Source organism: Copadichromis virginalis, linkage group LG13 (assembly GCF_057382275.1).
Source record: "Copadichromis virginalis isolate Kocher_CV1m ecotype Utaka linkage group LG13, C_Virginalis_male_GT1.1, whole genome shotgun sequence".
NCBI classification, from domain to species: domain Eukaryota; kingdom Metazoa; phylum Chordata; class Actinopteri; order Cichliformes; family Cichlidae; genus Copadichromis; species Copadichromis virginalis.
Window position 1 is genome coordinate 24,477,199 of NC_140630.1, and position 18,642 is coordinate 24,495,840.

At 44.8% G+C, this 18,642-nt stretch overlaps 1 protein-coding gene across 2 annotated transcripts in view; it reads right to left on the minus strand.

Moving 5' to 3' along the window:
* lyst (lysosomal trafficking regulator) overlaps positions 1-18,642 on the minus strand; it is a 62,895-nt gene that overhangs the window by 4,146 nt on the left and 40,107 nt on the right. Inside the window, exons 12-49 of one of the 2 annotated variants that reach the window (XM_085478145.1) lie at positions 18,263-18,632; positions 18,016-18,172; positions 17,730-17,903; positions 17,487-17,638; positions 16,609-16,799; positions 15,646-15,891; positions 14,835-15,008; positions 13,825-13,974; positions 12,772-12,909; positions 12,493-12,691; positions 12,274-12,402; positions 10,854-11,478; positions 10,236-10,416; positions 9,332-9,501; positions 8,961-9,191; positions 8,606-8,772; positions 7,684-7,836; positions 7,412-7,573; positions 6,868-7,059; positions 6,559-6,770; positions 6,231-6,440; positions 5,778-5,954; positions 5,491-5,567; positions 5,199-5,387; positions 4,860-5,005; positions 4,673-4,769; positions 4,522-4,583; positions 4,300-4,355; positions 4,036-4,188; positions 2,705-2,949; positions 2,407-2,473; positions 2,162-2,318; positions 1,599-1,739; positions 1,283-1,500; positions 955-1,182; positions 642-831; positions 421-557; positions 214-312 (exon numbers count right to left, since the gene is read on the minus strand). In XM_085478145.1, coding sequence (XP_085334271.1) covers positions 214-312; positions 421-557; positions 642-831; positions 955-1,182; positions 1,283-1,500; positions 1,599-1,739; positions 2,162-2,318; positions 2,407-2,473; positions 2,705-2,949; positions 4,036-4,188; positions 4,300-4,355; positions 4,522-4,583; positions 4,673-4,769; positions 4,860-5,005; positions 5,199-5,387; positions 5,491-5,567; positions 5,778-5,954; positions 6,231-6,440; positions 6,559-6,770; positions 6,868-7,059; positions 7,412-7,573; positions 7,684-7,836; positions 8,606-8,772; positions 8,961-9,191; positions 9,332-9,501; positions 10,236-10,416; positions 10,854-11,478; positions 12,274-12,402; positions 12,493-12,691; positions 12,772-12,909; positions 13,825-13,974; positions 14,835-15,008; positions 15,646-15,891; positions 16,609-16,799; positions 17,487-17,638; positions 17,730-17,903; positions 18,016-18,172; positions 18,263-18,632 — 6,822 coding nt within the window. The remainder of the gene's footprint in view (positions 1-213; positions 313-420; positions 558-641; positions 832-954; positions 1,183-1,282; positions 1,501-1,598; positions 1,740-2,161; positions 2,319-2,406; positions 2,474-2,704; positions 2,950-4,035; positions 4,189-4,299; positions 4,356-4,521; positions 4,584-4,672; positions 4,770-4,859; positions 5,006-5,198; positions 5,388-5,490; positions 5,568-5,777; positions 5,955-6,230; positions 6,441-6,558; positions 6,771-6,867; positions 7,060-7,411; positions 7,574-7,683; positions 7,837-8,605; positions 8,773-8,960; positions 9,192-9,331; positions 9,502-10,235; positions 10,417-10,853; positions 11,479-12,273; positions 12,403-12,492; positions 12,692-12,771; positions 12,910-13,824; positions 13,975-14,834; positions 15,009-15,645; positions 15,892-16,608; positions 16,800-17,486; positions 17,639-17,729; positions 17,904-18,015; positions 18,173-18,262; positions 18,633-18,642) is intronic. The other variant, XM_085478144.1, reaches the window with a different exon arrangement.

An 18,642-nucleotide genomic window follows, 5' to 3' on the forward strand; every position in this document is an offset into this window, starting at 1 on the left:
ACTCTGAGACCTCTAATCCCACTTATGGGCTCGGTGGAAATGTGTTTCAAGGGCAGCTGTGATGTGACTAATGAAGCTGAGCGTTTGAGCATGGTGAGGCTGCCTAAAGAAGAGGACGGGGGGGTAGGGGGGGTGTAATCAGCGGTGGGTGGGCGGTTTGGGTGTTCGTGTGCAGGCGGAAGGTTAGAGGGGGACGTTGCCATGGAAACGCACCGTGGTGCTGGTGAAGCGGTTGCTGTAGGCGGTGATGACTCCACACTTGCTACCCGTAAATAGCTGGCAGCCATCGGGCACCCAGGCGCAGCTGGTCACCTGGAGGAGAGGGAGACGGACGGTTGGATGGAGGAGCGCACACCAAAAGCCAGATAACTCTTATATAACAGGTGGTCAGGATTTGTCGAAGCATAAACTGATGCGTACCTGGTGAAGCTGTGAACACTGAATGAAGTTGATAGGTGGCTCGCTCTGCTTGCTCTTCAGCCTCAATATGTTGTCCGCGTAGCCCCAGCTTAAGATGGCTGACCACTGGATGTCTGTGCTGTGCATGCTCCGCACACCTGCAGAGCAGAGAAGAAAAATTTAATGCGAGTCAGCGGGGCACTTGTGCAATACTTTCTGGAATGAGTCTTTGGGCTTCCTACCCTGCTCCTTGCTGTAAATCATCATGAGGCAGAACTTGCTGGAGAGGCCGCAGATGGCTCGCGTCGGCAGAGCCAGCAGGGATCCGAACCTCTCCCCGTGCGGCTGACTGAAACACACCACTGGGTCCGGAGCGGAAGGTGAGCCCACATACTCGCCCCACTTCAGACCTTTGATCCACGGCAGCGGACTCTGGGGAGAGGAAGAGAAAATTGCTAGGTGAGGAGCAGATCATTTCACGGGTGGTGAATTAAGTCATGTCTTGCTCAGCGCACAGCAGGCTGCCAGAGTCACAAACACCACAGAGTTGATTACCGGGCAGACTATTTCCTTGGCTGGTTCTCTGCTTTCTCTGAAGGCCAGCTGGACCAGGAGGCCCATGGCTGCTGGCAGCTCCCCCTCCATGAGTTTGGTGCTTGTCCTGCTGATGTGAGAGGTGTTAAAGAGCTGCCTGGGCGTCTGTCCGTATGTCTTGATCATCGTCTCCAGGGCCCGTCGCTGAACAGGGTCTTCTACAGCCGAAACATCCATGCCAAAATAGGTCTGTAAAGAGTGACATGAAACTGGTGTCTGAGCGACAAAGGTTTATTATTTATTTTTTTACACTAACGTCGAGGAAATGCGAGAGTCAGCAGCTACGTACAGCTGGGTGGAAGACATTGATGGCCTGGACCGCTGCTTTGCCTTTCTGCTTGAGCCCGAACACCAGATCGATCCACTGACACAGCGTCTGGGAGACCTGATCAGACTCTAGTGCTTGTCGGTGGATGAGGATGAACAGACGTGGGTCGTTGCGAGCCCACGGCGGTAAATTCACATGATTCACCCTCTCGCCATTCTGACGAACCCCGAAATCAAAACCTATCCAGGCAAAGAAAAAACAAAAAAAAAAGAGGAAATTCTGAGAAGATGAAAGATGAACGCACAAAAGCTAAAAATAGGAAAGGAAAACTAATTACCTTCTCTGTTAACCAGGAATTCTGGGAGGTAGAAAAACTCTGGGATGAGCTCTTTGACGTCAGTCATTGACTCGTAAGAGGACAGACGCCACGTAGTGTTCATGGAGTGAAACGTCCGGTCCGGGATATCAAAGCTCTGGTCTGATTAAGGCCGGAGACAGTCTAATTACAAATTCGACTCACTGATTGAAAACATCTTTCATGACCTTAAACACCACGGTCGCTGAATACGTTTACAAATCACATAAAAAGATGCCTCGGAGGATCAGATGAATGCAAAATAAATTAAAGAGAAAGAAGCGAGGAAGGGGAAGGGTGAGGAGCTGATCAGAGAAGAGTGTAAAGATGAAGCAGGCTTTCATGAAGCAATAACACAGACACTGCAATCCTATGTTAGATCTGAGAGCACCGTGCCAGATTCAGGCTTCACATAAAAAAAACAAAACATACTGTTTGGTCAGTATAAGTATAGCATCATTCATTTATTAGAGGCCCAAAACAATTAACCATAACCATAAGATTTTCTTCTTGTATTCTGAAGGAGGCTTAATGTTGCGACTTACCCTGATAGGCGAGAAACATCTTTGTGAAAGGAGGCATTCGAACCAGGAAGTGCAGCACAGTGCCGCTGTTGGAGTAGTGGGAGCCGTAGTGGTAAGGCTGGACGGGAGGCATGGGGTCGTCCTCACGGATGCCCTTCTTGTACTCCTCCTCCAGGTACTGCACGAGGAACACGTCAGTGTGTTTTTATTTATGGAATACGCAAAATGCTCGAGTAGCACGTGTTGAAACAGACACGAGGACTTACCCTGTAATTATCCACGTAGCGATCCTCTTTCTCTTTGGACTGGACGGCGATGGGTTTGCTCAAGTTCCTGCGTTAAAATACGAAAGCAAAAAATTGTTGAGCGATGACATCATCAGCGACAGAAGCGTTGACTTCAAAGAGACGCCAGTTCCCTTTCACTTTTTCTCAAAAAATATAACAACAGTTCAATGTTTGCCTGGATTCATAATACTTTAATAGAAAAGCTTTAAACGGGAGGCTTTAAATTAGCTTTTGTGTCATTGTCAACTCGGGAAAAGATTCGTCATCCAGCACGGACCTGTAGATGTTTGGGTCCTGCAGGTCGAGAGTCTCGTTGGTGTAATCTCGCAGGATAAAGGGGAACACCGGGTACTGCATGAGGTCGTTGAAGGAGCGGCCGGCGTGCTTGTTGAGATGCGTGAGGTACTCGAAGTTGGAGATCTGACCCGAGCCCCAAAGCTGCGTGAGCGCCGTGATGTTTCCGTGCTCCAGCAGGTTGGGAAGATCAGAGGTCAGTATGTTGTGGTAGACGTCATCTCGGAACTGAGGCCAGAGCAGAGACACCACGAGATCATTTCCAGAGGTAGTTTAGAGACTTGACTGAAACATGGTGCTAACTTGCAAATGTAACATGAAAGATGAACTTTAATTTAAAAATATTTAATGGCTAATCCACATAAAACAATTAAATTACTCTTTAGTTTTAGTTTCATTCATTCTAAAGCTTCTCCAGCAAACCGAGCCTCAGATTCTGCAACAACTATGATAGAACATAACGATCTTTACAATTAAAAAGCTTCAAACCATTAGTAGCTCTGTGAGGCTTATATTATCGTAATGATGTTGAATTACGATGATCTCCCGACTATAATCCCGATCCACTGACATCACATTAGGTCAACCATGCAAACATTTACACTTTAAAAATTCCATATCCTTCTGAACTTGAAATAAATACAAAGGAGAAATGGAAAACTTTTCTTCCTGCCTTATTGACAGAAAGGTTTTCAGAAGTCTGCAAACATTATCTGTTTGGCTTTCGTGTGCTCAGTAGGTCGGCACGCCCTTTGATTTTTCTGAATTAAAAGCATGAGCAATAAGCCATCTGTCTGACCATATTGTAACTTTCTCTCAGTGTATCACTTTAAGCCACTGCAAAATAACGATATATTTTCACAGCAGAGTGCGATGCTACTGAATCTTATTATCATGGCTTATTGTCAAGATCGATTTCTCGCACGGAGCACTACAGAGCCAGAGGTTTCAAGAGCAGAATACCAAAAAGGCAATTCAACAATTAACTCCCACAGCATTTATTTTTTCTTCTTCTGAAACTGTGATTTTGTCCAATCTTTCTCTTTGACCATCACTATGCTTCTTTGTTTTATCATTTTTAATCACAGTCCATCCTGTGCGGTTACATTTTATACTCAGATAAAACACAGACTGGAATATTTCCTCCTGTAATCTGCTGGGTAGTCTAGTCCAGTCAGCGCTCTGCAATAGTTATGTTGAACAGCTAAAGTAAACAACTTACAAGATCTACTGTTTATTAATCATGAGCATTAACCAAACCTTCCACAAACGATCCGGTGTCTTTTATTTAAAAGCCCCCCTGACTCCACTCACCTTGGAGTTGTCAAAGGCCAACAGCAGCGTCCTGCCGTTGGTGAGGAATATCTCCACAGCGTTGTCTCTTAGCTGCCACCATCGCTTGTGCACCTCCTTGATCTCCTCGTACGTCCAGGAGAAAGAAGGTGCCTCGGTCTCCCCGTGCAGGCTCTGCTCAGACACACAAACATGTTCGGTGTTGAGTAGCCAGGCGGAAATTATTGCAGAAATTATTGTCATTCCTCTGGCAGGGAACACGCCTGAACGGTGCTCTGGCTTTACCTGGTTGTCATGAGCGTCAGCAGCGTTGTCCTCCACAAAGTACATCCCACACTTTCCTGTGAGACAGCACAGGGTGAGAGTGAGATTTGAACGCAAGACAAACAAACGCTTCCTTTACTGAATAAATAGCAAATGCTTGTGTGTGATGGAGGAGCAATACTCCGCGGTGCCTCAGAGAGAGCAGATTATGGAGCTCTGTGTAAACAGTGGCCGGTGTCTTACCCAGAAGAAGCTCCCCTGCTGTTTCTCTGGAAGGGGCAACGCTGATGCAACGTCTGGTGAACCTAAGGACAAAAGAATGACGTTTTTCTTACAACCTGACATGACATGTTCACTTAAAGGGTTACAGGAAGAAAGAAGCAGGATGTTATACCTGATGGATTCACTGGTGGCTTTGTCTTTAACAGTGGAGGAGAAGGAGGAGTGAGTCTTATCCTCAAACAGGAAGGACAGCGGTGGCTTCACAGTTTCTATTAAAAAAAAAAAAAAGAAAGAAATATGAGATTTGGGAGACACCAGTGCGACACAAAATTTAGCCAAAGAGCATTTTTTCCTCCCACCTTCAGGCTTGCGTCTGTCTTTGAGCAGGTATTTGTTTGGGATGGTGAGGTAGCATCTCTGTAGCCGCCGTCGCTCACGGTTCGGCCCTTCGGTGGGGTCCAGCTGCCAGGAAGTTGGGTAGGATGTGGGATCATACCAAACCGCACTGGAGGAAAAAAAATAAAGAAAAAGAAACTAAAAAAGCACACTCAAAACCTTACATCAGTACAAAAGAAAGCTTTGCAGGTCTGAAAGGGAAGTATTTGATTTGTTTTATTCGCACTTTAACCAAAACCAACAAACAAGCAGCCACAGCGAGGATGACATGAGCAGTAATGTAGATCATGAACAACTCCTACCGGTCGTGTGTGAGCTGCTGCACCAGCTCCTGCCAGTGGCGGCTGGCACTCAGGTCGGTCTTGTAGAGGCCCCTGATGTGCTGGATGACTTTCTTTCTCTCCATGCCTTGCCGGAGGGACACAGTCTGAGTGATATCGGCTGCAATCTTGGATATATCCTTTGACTTTCCATCCAGCCTCTGGATAAGACTGCAGAGGAAAAATAAAAAGAGTGAGCGAACGAAATAAAACAAACTAACATATGATTCTGTCTGTTAACAATAGAAAAAAGAAAGAAAAGAATTATACTCACTTCCTCTGAGCATTTGCCATTTTCTTTTCCCATGCCACTTTACTTGTTTTCTCTTCTGCTTCATACTTGAATTTTTCCTGTTGCAGGTAAACAAATTTATCTGAATAATAAGAAAAATGCTAAGCACAGCCTGTCAGGTTATCAAAGACAGACTTTTGCTTGCACTAAAGTTAATATATTTCATACAGCTGAAGGGAACAGATGAATTAGGTCAGACTAAAGCAGCCTGGAAGCTGGTGCCCTTTCCTTTAACAATGACTCTTTGACAATGACCGTGTAGGACGTACCTCTTTTATGGCCTTGAGCAAGTCTTGTTTGTGTGGAGCATTGGGTGGGATGCAGCGATGACCGCAAAGCTTGAGAGAGGTCATGAATACACCCACGGCGCTCTGCTCTTCTTTGGTGAGGTTATCCTTGTGATCGTGCAGCATCTCGTACAGGTACAGCGACAACTTTGGTCCGTGCTGAGAGCGGCGAGAGAAAAGAAAGTGCAGACTTTAGTTTATTTGTGTCTGAAGTAAGTCACAGACACTGGCTATTGGAGCCGAGCTTCATCTAGCTTTCAGTAAAGTCTGGCAGGGGGATGAACAGGGAAAGACACCAATTTTTGAACTTTTAAAGCTAAAGAGTTTTTTTCTGTACCTAATCCGCAATTTCTCTCATTATATAGATTAAAATGAACATAAATATCTCACTTTAGGGTCTAATTCATGGGAGTTAACATGACAAATCACATTCACCTCTAGTCCAGGGCTGAGACTCTCCTTGAGGATATCCAAATGTTTGGGATCAAACACAAACTGAAGTGCCTCCTTCCTGTCTGATAGAGGAAGTGCAGGGCTGAGTGTGTGCACCAGCAAACGGCCAATTTGGACCCGAAAAGTGTCCCGACAGGACCACAGGATCCTTCGCCACTGCTGATGCGGGGCTCCGCCACGACCTGTGCTCCCCTACGGATACACAGTAGCAACACTAGGTTAGCCATCAAACGCTACAACGCTCAGAGTAGAGGTTTACAAATAAGAGCTTCTAAAGCATGAAAAAGCTTCAACTGGACTGCTGTCGTACCAGGCTGACTTTGATCCCGTCCATCATGAGCTGGAGGATGTCCTTCTGGAAGCTCTTCTTGCTCGCAGGAGGTAGAGTGAAGGGAGTTGGAGAGTGCGGGACAGAAGCGGAGCCACCATCTTCGTGCGGTTGATCAGCTGGATCTGGTGTGAAAAGCTGTTGGTCTGTGCACTCTGGGATATTCAGCAGATCAAATAAATCTTGACTCACATCTAAAATAAGGAAAACAAAAAAACAGAAGCAGGATTAGCGTGCAGTGTTCATAAAGGGTTTAGACCAGATCATTCAAAGAAACACCAGGCTGTGTACCGTGGTAAATGAGTCTGTTGACGGCAAGAACCACAAGCCTCTGCAGCCGCTGGACAAACTCTGTCTCACTGGCACGGATGGGGTTTTCCTGGCTCATCCTCCTCTGCATCATTTGGTTGAGCTCGTCACTGGCTACAGAGCGCATTCGCATCAGCAGAGAGTCAGTCTGGGCCAGAGAGAACCGGCGCCGACCTACAAGAACAATCTTGATAAGTGCTCGAATGTGGTTATAAAATTGGTAGTCTGGGATAATTAGCCAGTTTTCAGAAAGGATAAGCACACGTGTTTTTGGTAAAGAGAAAATTATTAGGATTCACTAATCAAATAGTCATCTGTGCTGGAATGCGTAACACTGACGAAGTTAAGCATTTGATCTCTCACACACTCACATGCACACAGAGAAGGCACCAGTAACACACTGGGGTACTGGGCAAATTAACCCCCAAGGTGAGGTCCTGGGGACAGGGTGAGTTCACTGCATGAGAGGGAAACATGCCCCTTGACAGGGAGGATGTTTTCCGCTGTGGACCGCAGTCCCAGCTACCTGCGTCACAGTGGAGCATGTACGATGGAGCTCCAGTGGGGGAAGGGAGGGGGGAGTCCTGGGACAGGAAGCTGAATGGAGGGGACAAGGGGATCTGGCCATAGGAGCAGTAGTGCTGCCTGGGGATGCGGGGGATAATGGAGTCTTTGATGGCAATGGAACCTTCAGATCGGGATGAAGAGACGATCAATAAACAGACACATTTCTACCTCCAGCAGCACAGAAGCAGACTGCAGCTTTCTACAGTGCCAGAGCCAGTTTGAGACACTCACCGGCGATGCTCTTGCGTTTCTGATAGATGGCGTGATGCGGAGAGCTTGGAGCGTTAACAGAAGTGCTCAGTTTCTGAGGTTCCTGGTTGGCGGTCGTTTTTATAAACTCAATCGCCGACTGAAGGACACGGAACTGCAAAGCCACAGCCATCTCTGGGAAAAGAAAGATTTGTGTCATGTTAGAGCCAACCTGCTTCTGATGAGTGACTCAAGGTCACGCTCTTCATGCTACAGTCAACTGACAGGTTAGTCAATTTTACAATTAATTACTGCTCTTTGATACTGACAACACTAAAATTAATGGCAACAGGACTTGCAGACAGAGCAGCACAGGTAGCCTCATGCCGCATTTAATGGTGTTGATTACACTAGTGATGAACACACACGCCTCACTAACAAGGACACAGTCATTAAGTTGAAATAAGCAAACTGCAAAGTGCTGTACAATTAAGACTTAGAATAATTATGAGAAGTTGAGAACAACAATACAAAATGTTTTTTTGCACAGAGCCCCATAATGTTAATAATACATCTGAACATTTGAATATAATATCTGAAATGAAAAACAACCAAAAATAAAAAGATACACACTCATAATGCCATTCTAATGCTTCTGTGATCACAGAATGATAATATCAGATCATAAATATAGCGAGGAAATAAGTGCTAATGGGGAAGAGGAGGGAGAGATATTTTTCAGAGAGCAAATAAAAGGGAAAAATGAGAGAAAACCATTTGGTGGGAAGATGAAAATGGGAGATATTTCTCAAATGAGTTTCCACTCTGCAGATGGAGATAATAAAGTGACAGCCCTATTTGTTTCTGTAGCCAAGCTTGACAGCTTGATATCATCCACGATTGCAGAGCATGGGAGGTGACAAGACTGATGTGTTTTGCATGTGTATCGAAATACGGTTCTCACCTTGTGTGCGACGCATCTTGCTGGTCTGCATGAAACCCAGTAAGGTAATGAGGTCTTCGATGATGCGGAAGTACTGGGACCCAGAGGAGCTGCAGGAGTGAATAGTCACAGCTACAAGCATCTGCTGGATGTCACACACCAGGAGTTTGTAGTCATTCAGGGGAATACTACAGAGGGAGGACAAGGAAAACAAGAAAATATGAAGCACAGGAAGTCAGTCTACCACTCACATGTGCCAGATCAACCAACAATAAGAGGATTAATGATTTAATTCTTGGCTCAAAGGTTCAACACAAACGTGCTATGAACCCGTGGAGATGTCTGAATGAATCATTCCCTGTTCTGGCAGTCGTACCCGTTCTCCATGCCATTGAGGGTAGACAGGGTGTTAAAGAGCACGTAGAGCAGTCCGTGGTCTAGCAGGATGTCTGCCAGCTTGGGGCAGGCATTGATGAGCTGCAGGAGCATACACAGGATGTTGTGCACCAAAGAGTTCTCATACAGAGAGTTCTCAATAAGACCCAACACTGGGATGATACAGCGCTTTCTGAAGGGTGAGAGATTTTCCATTTCCTCCAGGTCCAGACTAAAGAGAAACACGAGAAAGAACAATGTGGCACAACATGAAGAATATGTTTGCATCCAACATTATTCATACGGCAGACAATTCTATACATATTAATGTGCAATCATGCGCCTGTGGTGCAGTGGATGTTATGTACTCACTCTTCCTCCAGGCCCACCGGCCGTCCAAACAGCATCTCCAAGAAGCATTCAAGGAGCCCCTGGCTGCCTTGGTGGATGTATAGTTGGTTGGCCAGCAGTGAGAAACCGTGATTCTTCAGAAACTTCTCCTTTTGCTCCTTAAGAGCTCTGGTGAAATAGGCGTCCAGCAGCTGGGTGGGAGAAGCAGAATAAATTACGCCTGTCAGTACAGAGGAGTACAGCGCCAGTGTTATCCCTCAGCCTCATAGAGGCATCCGTGGTATTACGACAATCCTCCTGTTTGTTTTATTAACAGCTGTTGCACCCTTTCACCTCTGACAATTGGGTTGTAGCACTGCCCCTATGCTCCACAGGAACCACATGTGTGTTGGCATTTAGGAGGGATATGCACAAAAAAATTTGGATTAATTGTTGGAAAATATAGTGGGCTGAATGCAAGGTTTTTCCCAAAGAGCCACTATTTACAAGTAATTTATGATTAACAAAAGAAAATGTGTAGTGAAGTTTCAGTGTGCAAACCTTTTAGCTGCAATAACCACCTAGTTTATAAAATTCTTAAAAATACACAAAAGTAAAACAAAAGGCTATTCAGTGACATTTGTGATTTGGAGTTTTGATGGGATTTGTAAGCATTAAGGAAAAAAGTAGTGTTCAGCCTGTCCAAGCTGTTCCCAGCTTTCTAAAAGCTCAGTGTGAGGTATCTCGGGGGAAAAAGTGCTTGCTGCAAAGCATAAAATACAAAACTAATGTGTAACTACAGCTTGTTGGAATGGCAATGAGCTCACACATCCTACAGCCCGTAACAGTATTTTGCAGAAGATACTGGGATGAAAATGAACTCCTGGTGCAGAATCAGACCGCCCTCTGCTTTACAGTACATCAGACTCTCTAAGGAGAAACCAACCTTCATGACTCCTTGCTGGATGAGCGGTGATGAGTGATTGACCAGGACGATGAGGGCCTCTGTCTGGATGACTTTGTCCATCACCTCCTCAAGCATGAGGTCAGGCAACAGCAGCAAGATGCCCCTCAGAAGATCATAGAGCCCACAGCAGATCAGCACCAGGCAATCCTCTGTGCTGGACCTAAGAAACACACCAAGACGAATGTTACTGCACATGAACGGCTACACCAACCAACTAACACTAAGAAAGTCAAGTACAGACAGAGTGTTGAATTTAATATAACAAGGAGGAATAAGCTGAATCTATCACGGAAGTACAAATCGTTGTCATAGTTGGCTGGGGATTATTACTCTGAGCACATGCTTTATGAAGATTATGCAAATCCCGACTCTGGTCATTATCAGATGCGAGACGTTTCTGGTGATACATTCAGAGCTAAACCCACGTGCACGTGGATTTAGATAAACTGTTGCTCACTGCAGCTTGGCCACAGTTTGTTATGGGCTGCATAAACATAATTACTTATGATAATGAGCGCTTAAAACATCCCGAGTGTTTTTTTATTTATTTATTCATTCACAGTATATCAAGCTGCCATGTTAAAGAGAACTACATACCTGTCATTGGACTCAGTCTTGCTGTGAGCCCTCTCATAGCCAGGAGAGTAGGTGTAACTTTCCCAGTCTTCAGGTATGGAGCTCCGGTCAGCAGCTGTGGGCCACCGGCTGATTGTCAGCGAGCCATTTGTAGCTGGGAAGGCCAGACCCAGACTAGCAAGATTGCTGTGGCTCCTCTGGAAGGATGGGATGCCTTTCAGGCTGTCAGGTCGGCGTGGCGCCTCGTCCATGACCCACTCGAACCTGTCCTCGGACTCTGCCACCCCAACGCTCCCGTCTGCCAGGCTGTCGACCTCTGCTGCCTCATCCCGCTCCTCCTCCACACTGATGGATGGTGTGCGCGGGGTTGCTCCCTCGCCCGCGTCTTTGTCCTCACATATCGTCTTGGCAGACTCACAGCTGCTGAGGAGCTGCTCATCACCTCCGCCCTTTTTGAGCGTCTCTGTGCTTCCGAGAGCCTGATGAGTGGCGAGGGACGCCCCGTCACCTTCGGCTGCCTCGTTTGAGCTACTGCGTCCGAGCCGAGGCGTCAGCAGAGGCGAAGAGTACGGAGACGGCCCCAGACTAGGGGCACGTAATGACTGATCATCACCTCCATGATCAAGGGAAGAAGCATGGAGATGGCCTGGAAAACACAAGAGACTCATTGAGTATTTGCAAATGCTTCAATTAAAGGCTGCAGAGCACCTTATTTGTATGCACGCATAGTATACAACACTTAAAGTGCAAATACAAATACTCAGAGACCAGCGGGCTGCGGCGAACAACATAATGCGTCCTTGTTTAAACAGGACTAGGAAATTAAATCTATCCCCTTATAGCTGAGTTGATCACAAAGTATTGTAGGAATTACTCATGTGCTTGCTAAAGTTTAACTAAAATAAAATATAAATCAAAAAGAAACACCGTGATTGCAAAATGGGGCTCTTAAAGTAAAACCAGGAATAATAAATGCTCAGTCAAAAGAGGTAAAACGATAGAGTAATTAGATATGTTGAATTTATATCACAAAGTATTACAAAGAGAGGCTCTAATAGACTTACATCAAGCTGAGGTTATTTCAAGTCTTTTTAAAAGCTAAAAGCAGAGGAGGATGGGAGGGAGAGTTATAATGACCTAATGCTCATGCATCAGCTTTTTCCCACAAGTAATGATGTTTACATTAAGTTCTTAAAATAAAACTTTTGAGACCAATTCATCACAGAGTGAGGGGGAAAAACCCAACGTAATCAGGCTGATACAGCACTAAACATGTTAAACAAATTTCCTTTGTTAGAGGCACATACTCTCATAAAAGCACTGCTGAGCTTTCGATTTATAATATCATTCAAAGCAACAACCTGAGGTCTGTATTTAATTATCTGCTGTGTTAGGGTACTGGGAGTGCATTAAGGTTGGTGTTTAGTTGGAGCAGCTGTACCGTCATGAGGAGCATCGGCAAAAGCAGTCGGGGAGAGCGACACCACAGAGCTGCTGGCAGACTTTCCTCCGCTGTTGGAGTGTCTTAGGTACATAATGGACTGCACCTTCTCCTGGTACAGCTTCCCATCTGACAGAGAAACATCAAAGGAACATGGCACATTAGCTTAATGGATCTTTGATATGGAGCCGGTGCGCTCAGCTGTAACCGCTTCCTCACCTATATGCAGTGAGAAGTAGAAGGTGGATGGAGTGTGGCAGACGTAGGTGTTGGTAGGTGGGTGCACTGCCATCAGGAAGTTATAGATCAGTTTTAGCAGATCCATGTCAGGAGGAGACCCGAGTACTTCCTGGATGATTTTGATGAATGACAAAGACACCTCCTGTGGGATCGCCGTGAGATGCTCATCCCGATGTTCCTTAAAACAAACACGATATTTAAAATAAAAAGGAAGGAAGAGGGAAAGGAATGTGAAGCAGCTCTGTGGCAGCGACCTACCTGTAATACCTGACAGGTGAGCAGGAAGCGATGCACTACTTCAGCCTTGAGGAACTGACGAATGTTAAAGACCTGATGAGGGTGGTGAACCCTGATGAGGATCTCTAAGGCAGCGAGCAGCGTCTCCCACACTCCGCACTGACACAAACAGTAAATGACACCATATGACGGCTGAGACAGTAAAACAGTTCTGGAAAGAATCCTCACGGACTCTTTGATTTTAAAAAATGTCGTCTGCAGCACAAAAACTGCAGGAATAACCACTAACTGATGCTTTCTCCGAAAACATTTGATTCACCAGAAGATAAAACCTTAAAGCGCTTCAGAGGCCGCGGGGATTTTGTGGGAGAACTAAAATCAGTGACTATGGCCACTAGAGTTAATGTATGAATTTCTAAGAAGCTCATCATTTAGCTGATAATGTTTTAAGCTTTCTGTCTGTTCAGGAGAGGATATCAATAACAATAAATAAATAAATAAATGAACAGACCCTGAAAAAACCAGAAACGCTGAGATTCACAAAAGTCATTCAGAAAAAAAGACAACTTTCCTTCTTTTCTTTACAACTGTACCTTCAGGTGTGATGAGAAAATGAATGATTAGATCTTGAACAAACTGCATTAGAAATGCAGCTCATTTGAAGTATCCTCACAGTAATGAATGTGTGATTGCTCATCTTCACCTGCTTAGTTTTTCATGTTTTGTCTGCCTTTGTTAGACACAGTGTCCTTCAAAAACATCATACATTATTTATTTATGCTCTACTTATTTCCACCGAGGAGAGTGGAGATGATGAGTTGTTATTGAGGAGGAGAGAGGCTTTCTGGATGTTTACATTACAGATATCCTCGCACGAAGGGCGATGGACTTTAACTTGATGTAATGTTACAGTTTCTTTTTGATGTAAATGATAAATGATAAAAACTGTTCTTAAGAAAATATATGTGTGCAAATACATGGATGTTGCTTTTGGACGTGATGGACCTGACCAAAACGATGTAATTGAATTAGACGGTGTGCCATAGTTACATTTAATTGTAATGCAGTCTTTACCTCCGCCTTGGCCCAGATCTTCCAATCCAACAGAATGTCTGAGAGAAGCCTTAAATCCTGAACCACGGCCACAGACTCCGCGTCCAAATGGAACTGACCGTCTTCTCCGAGGATGAGGATGGGTCCACTGCAACACCCATCGAGTAAAGTCTAGGAAGAAAAATCGTGGCCGTCAGAAACGCAACGACTTCTGTAGAGTTTCTGTGATAATAACTCACAGGGCGCCGTTCACTCTCATCAGAAACACACCTCAACATATTGATAATCTCTAGTTCTGAATCTCAAGCAGGAAGAAAATCAATACATTCTCCATGAAATATTTGGAGTGCTTATCACTCAGTCAACTCAGTCAAAACTAATTCCATTTACTCCACGAGCAGCCCTGTCTGTATCGATCAAAGAATATCATTTGTGACCAGATTCACTGCAGTGGTCATAAATCTTGCAGTCCTTTATGTCTCTGGTACATTTTGTTACTTGAAGACAGAAGCTTGCAGCCTTGCACTCAGTTAAAACATTAAGATGCAGGTTAACAATGTAACTACCCCAGTTTAAGAAAGGTACCAGAATTAGATTTCTTTTACAGCATGAAGTGAAAGGTACAAATGGAAACTATCAACAACTGTAGCACAGCGTGTTCCTTTTATATAGGAATGATCATGGGAATTTAATGCCACTAATCAGTGCAGTTCTATGCTATACAATACAGGATGAGAAAGCCTAAAGTGACAAATGCAATCAGAGTCGCTGTGTTACTCTGCAGGAGCTCAGTGTTTCATCAAGTCAGACACAATGCATTTCAGCCAGAGCCATTACACAGCTCAATTACAGACACAGCCAGAGGGTCAAGTAACAGCAGGGTCACCAACACCGGCTCAGAGAGGAATCAGTGTGTCGGGCCAGATCAGATTCATGGCCCCCCAAAAATCAAATAAATAGAGGATATATTTTACTGTGCAGATCAGCTGAGGCTGCAGGGACAGAAGACAAGAGTTCAAGGTGTGACTCACTTTCAACATGTGATATCCTACGATGCATTTGGGCTTGATGAGGACCTGATGGATCATGGAGTAACCATGGTAACAGTCCATTTCGTGGATGCGGTGTTGGTTAAATTTGGACAGCGACAGCAGCACTTGCAGGGCCAGAGCCTGGGTCTTCTCACAGTCACTGAGCTCCACTGTCTGGACACAACGGTGCCAGAGGAGGCGAAGGGGGGGAAAACAAAACAGAGTGAACATGAGGGCCTGCTGTGGCCACTGAGATCTCACAGAAGCACAAAATAATGTCAAATGCTTTCTTTATGAATGAAACTGAACTAATGGGCACCTCATCAGTTGGCCTGGAATATAATTAATCAAATACAAAAATTCTCCAAAGTCATTCAAGAGCCTTCTTTCTCCTACATACTGCAATCAAATTGCATACATATTATATATAGGCTTTGCCCTTCACATTTAACCCTTTACTTATTTTGGGTCTCTTTAAATAATCATAACTCTGTTACAGTTTGTGTCAGAAAGAAACCCCAACTGGTTTCGGAAAGAAGAGAAGATGAGCTTTATGGAGATATTTGGTGTATAACGGTAGCACAAAGCATTCACGAGATACTGCTGTGTGCACACAGACAGAAAAATCAGGTTCTAGATTTTACCATATGTGCCTCACATTACTGTAACTCCTCAACTATTTTGGGCTAGAGAGAAAATTCAAATAGTTCTTGAAAGCTGAGAATTATGTAGCAATTTTAAAGCCAAAATTACAAAATAAGTCCAGGCAGCCTGTATGACACTTGGGTGAGAAAGGGTTAAATCATCCCACCTGTGCAAAGAGGAAGACAAAAGTTCCAGTTCCTCCGATCTTGTGCAGGACACTCTGCAGGCCGTGGGTTTCGGTGGGGAGCAGAGCTCTGAGAGCACTGGACTCCAGGGAAACACTTTGCACCTCTTTGGAGCTGAAGGGCCGCTGGGTAACCACAGTCTTTGCTTGACCTTTCAGTCTGATTACAGGCTCATAAATTGTGTAGACTCTCGGACTGCTGGGGGCGTACACGACCGCCAGGCTCTCCTGTGCAGAAACCAACGCACACAATTATCTTTTTTGGGAAAAAAGTAATATCTTAAGATAAGATAACCTTTATTAAGATAACCTTTATTAGTCCCACACGTGGGAAATTTGTTGATACTTGATTTAGGATATTAGATATAAAGTAATTTTAAAAATAAATAAATAAGGAGCCAAAATGTCCTCAAATAGGGTACAAATGTACACCAGGGCAAGGGTTGTTAGATTTAACAGTAAGTTACAAAAAAATGGCCAAACATTTATTCTTATCATCTTGGCTTTTCTTTTTTTAGCTATTAGCTAAAAATGAGCTATTATCAACAAAGCAATTCCCACTTAATGGGAGAAAAACTATTTTCAGTCTGACTAAAATAACTGCAGCTTAACTATAATAGTTGTTTTTCCCCATTTGGGACAAATTACTTCCTACCATGCAGTATCATTAATGACAGCTAATTGGAACAGCACATAACTCATACACCGTGAAATGAAACAATAAATGAGACATAGGGGGGATTTGCCACGCTAACAGAGCACTTGAATCACCCTGCATAAGTAGAGGGGTCGGCGGCGGGCATTGCAGGAATTGAGTGAGAGATGAACAAACACGGCAACATTTTTTTTTCTGGCTTCATTTCATAATTACACTTTTTGTGACACGGCTGATGTTTTAATGCCTCGTGTTAAAAAAAAAAAGAAGAGAAAAAAAGAGAGACTTACGACCAAAGTTGTTGTGTCTACATCCTTGCTCTTCATTAAAATCTCTCTCACGTGCTCACACTTCAGACCTTCCTGGGTGACAAACTTGGAGAATGTTACACTGGGTTTGCCATACTTGCAGGGCATGATCGAGGTGAGATCTGGTCCACTCGTGTACAGGTAGAAGGCCTCCTCAGATCCTATTCTAGACCCTGAGAAGAGGCATGCAAACATCTATTATTATTTGACTTAGGAAAAGGGAATATCCTCTCTCTTAAGGAATATCTTTGTGTGTTTGTGCAATCCAGAAGCTGTAAAATTGATTTGTGAGAAATCCAAACTAAAGCCTGAATGAACTCAAAGAGTTAATGATTTATATGATTCCACTAATACGCTGCAAATTAATAACACATGAGCTGATGCAATGCAAGACTCCCGAGGTGTCCTGGTCAACTTTTTTTTCTTGATACTTTCAGTCCTGCTTTTCAAAGAAGAACCTGCTACACACAATGAATTCCAACCACAGCGGAGAGGCCAAGCTTGTCTAAACACATCAGTTGGGCTCATAGGTCGAGAGCACCTAGATGCAAGGCTTTCACAGCCAATTAGAGGTAACCAGAGAAGTATTCAGTAAGCCTCCCGAGAGAATGCTGAGAATCCACAGCACGCCACACATCACACCACGCGCAGCCTTCTACAGCTGCATACGCTTTTAAAATACAAATGCATCACAAAGCATTTCTACAGTTTCTACTGCTTTGTAAAAGTGAAGGTGATAATCAATGTGCCACCAGAGAGCAGCACTGAGGGCAGTTAAACAATTAAAACGGACTGCAGTGCGCATGTCTAAGTATGATATTACAGACACTATCTTCAGTTCAGTTTAACAGGAGCCCTACCGTTGAAGAGTAGCACAGTGCCCATGTTCCAGCGTGTTCCCATCTCCTCTGAGGATGGCACACAGTGGCCCAACATGCAGAAGGTTTTGTTGCTGTCAGATGATAAACTGGACTTTCTGGGTAGGGTGTAATCCAAAGAAACTTCACACTTCCTACAGAAAATGGCAGTTTGGACTGAATTTTAATTATTTATCAAACCATGCGAGCCAAACGACAGCTTACATTTCGGTCAGTTTTCCTCACCAGATGCCAGACACCCAGACGACCACGCGGCCGTGGACGTTCTTCTTTCCCTCCGGCTGCTGGCTGTAAGTGAGGGCAAGGTGTTGCCACTGGCCCCCACTGAACAGGCCCTCAGCTGAGTCTGCTTGTGCCAACAGGCCTGCTTTTATCTCATCGTTGGGGTCTATACAAATCCTGAGGAAAAGAAATATATTAGAATACTTAAAGTCCAAGAAAATCTGAATACTTAAAAAACAGCACTTCATTCTTTTGACACTACTTTGAGACTGCACTCCTTGGAGCTCACCTAAAAGTGAGAGAGCCTGTAGAGAAGTCTGCCCACACTTGAAGCATCAGTGCCTTGGAGCCCATGGATAGAATATGAATGAGTCCTTCCTCTAGCAATCTTGTCCCTGCCTGAGATGACGCATGGTGCAACTCAGCTGCAGGAGGGTTACTTTCTTCTGGAAAACAATAATCAGAGAATGTCAAAAACGATTCGTGTTCATGGGCATCATGCACAAAGGATTCTTAGTAAAGGAGTTCTGCCTCACCCCTGTTTTTGTCCCCGTCCTTCGCTCCCTGCTCGGCCACCCTCAGCCATATAGAGGTACTGAAGCCGCTGGCCATATGGGGCCAGCAGTTCTGTCCAACTAAGGGCAGGTGGAGAGGGGCGATGTGCCAGGGAGAGGTGCGCAGGTGGCTCGGTTGGTACTCAGCTTCTCCCTCCCTACGGCCTGGAGACAGCTTGCTCTTCCAGAGCAAACCAACACTTTTCCCTCCGGCGGCACAGTTCTGTCTGGAGCTGGGGGAAAACACTCCCGGAGTCGAAGCCCCAAGGATTATCGGAAAACTCAGAAAGTGTAGAGGTTCGATGTTCATGTTGGCTTCGACAATTTGTAAGATGCCCTTCAGTAAAATCTCCTGGGAGGTA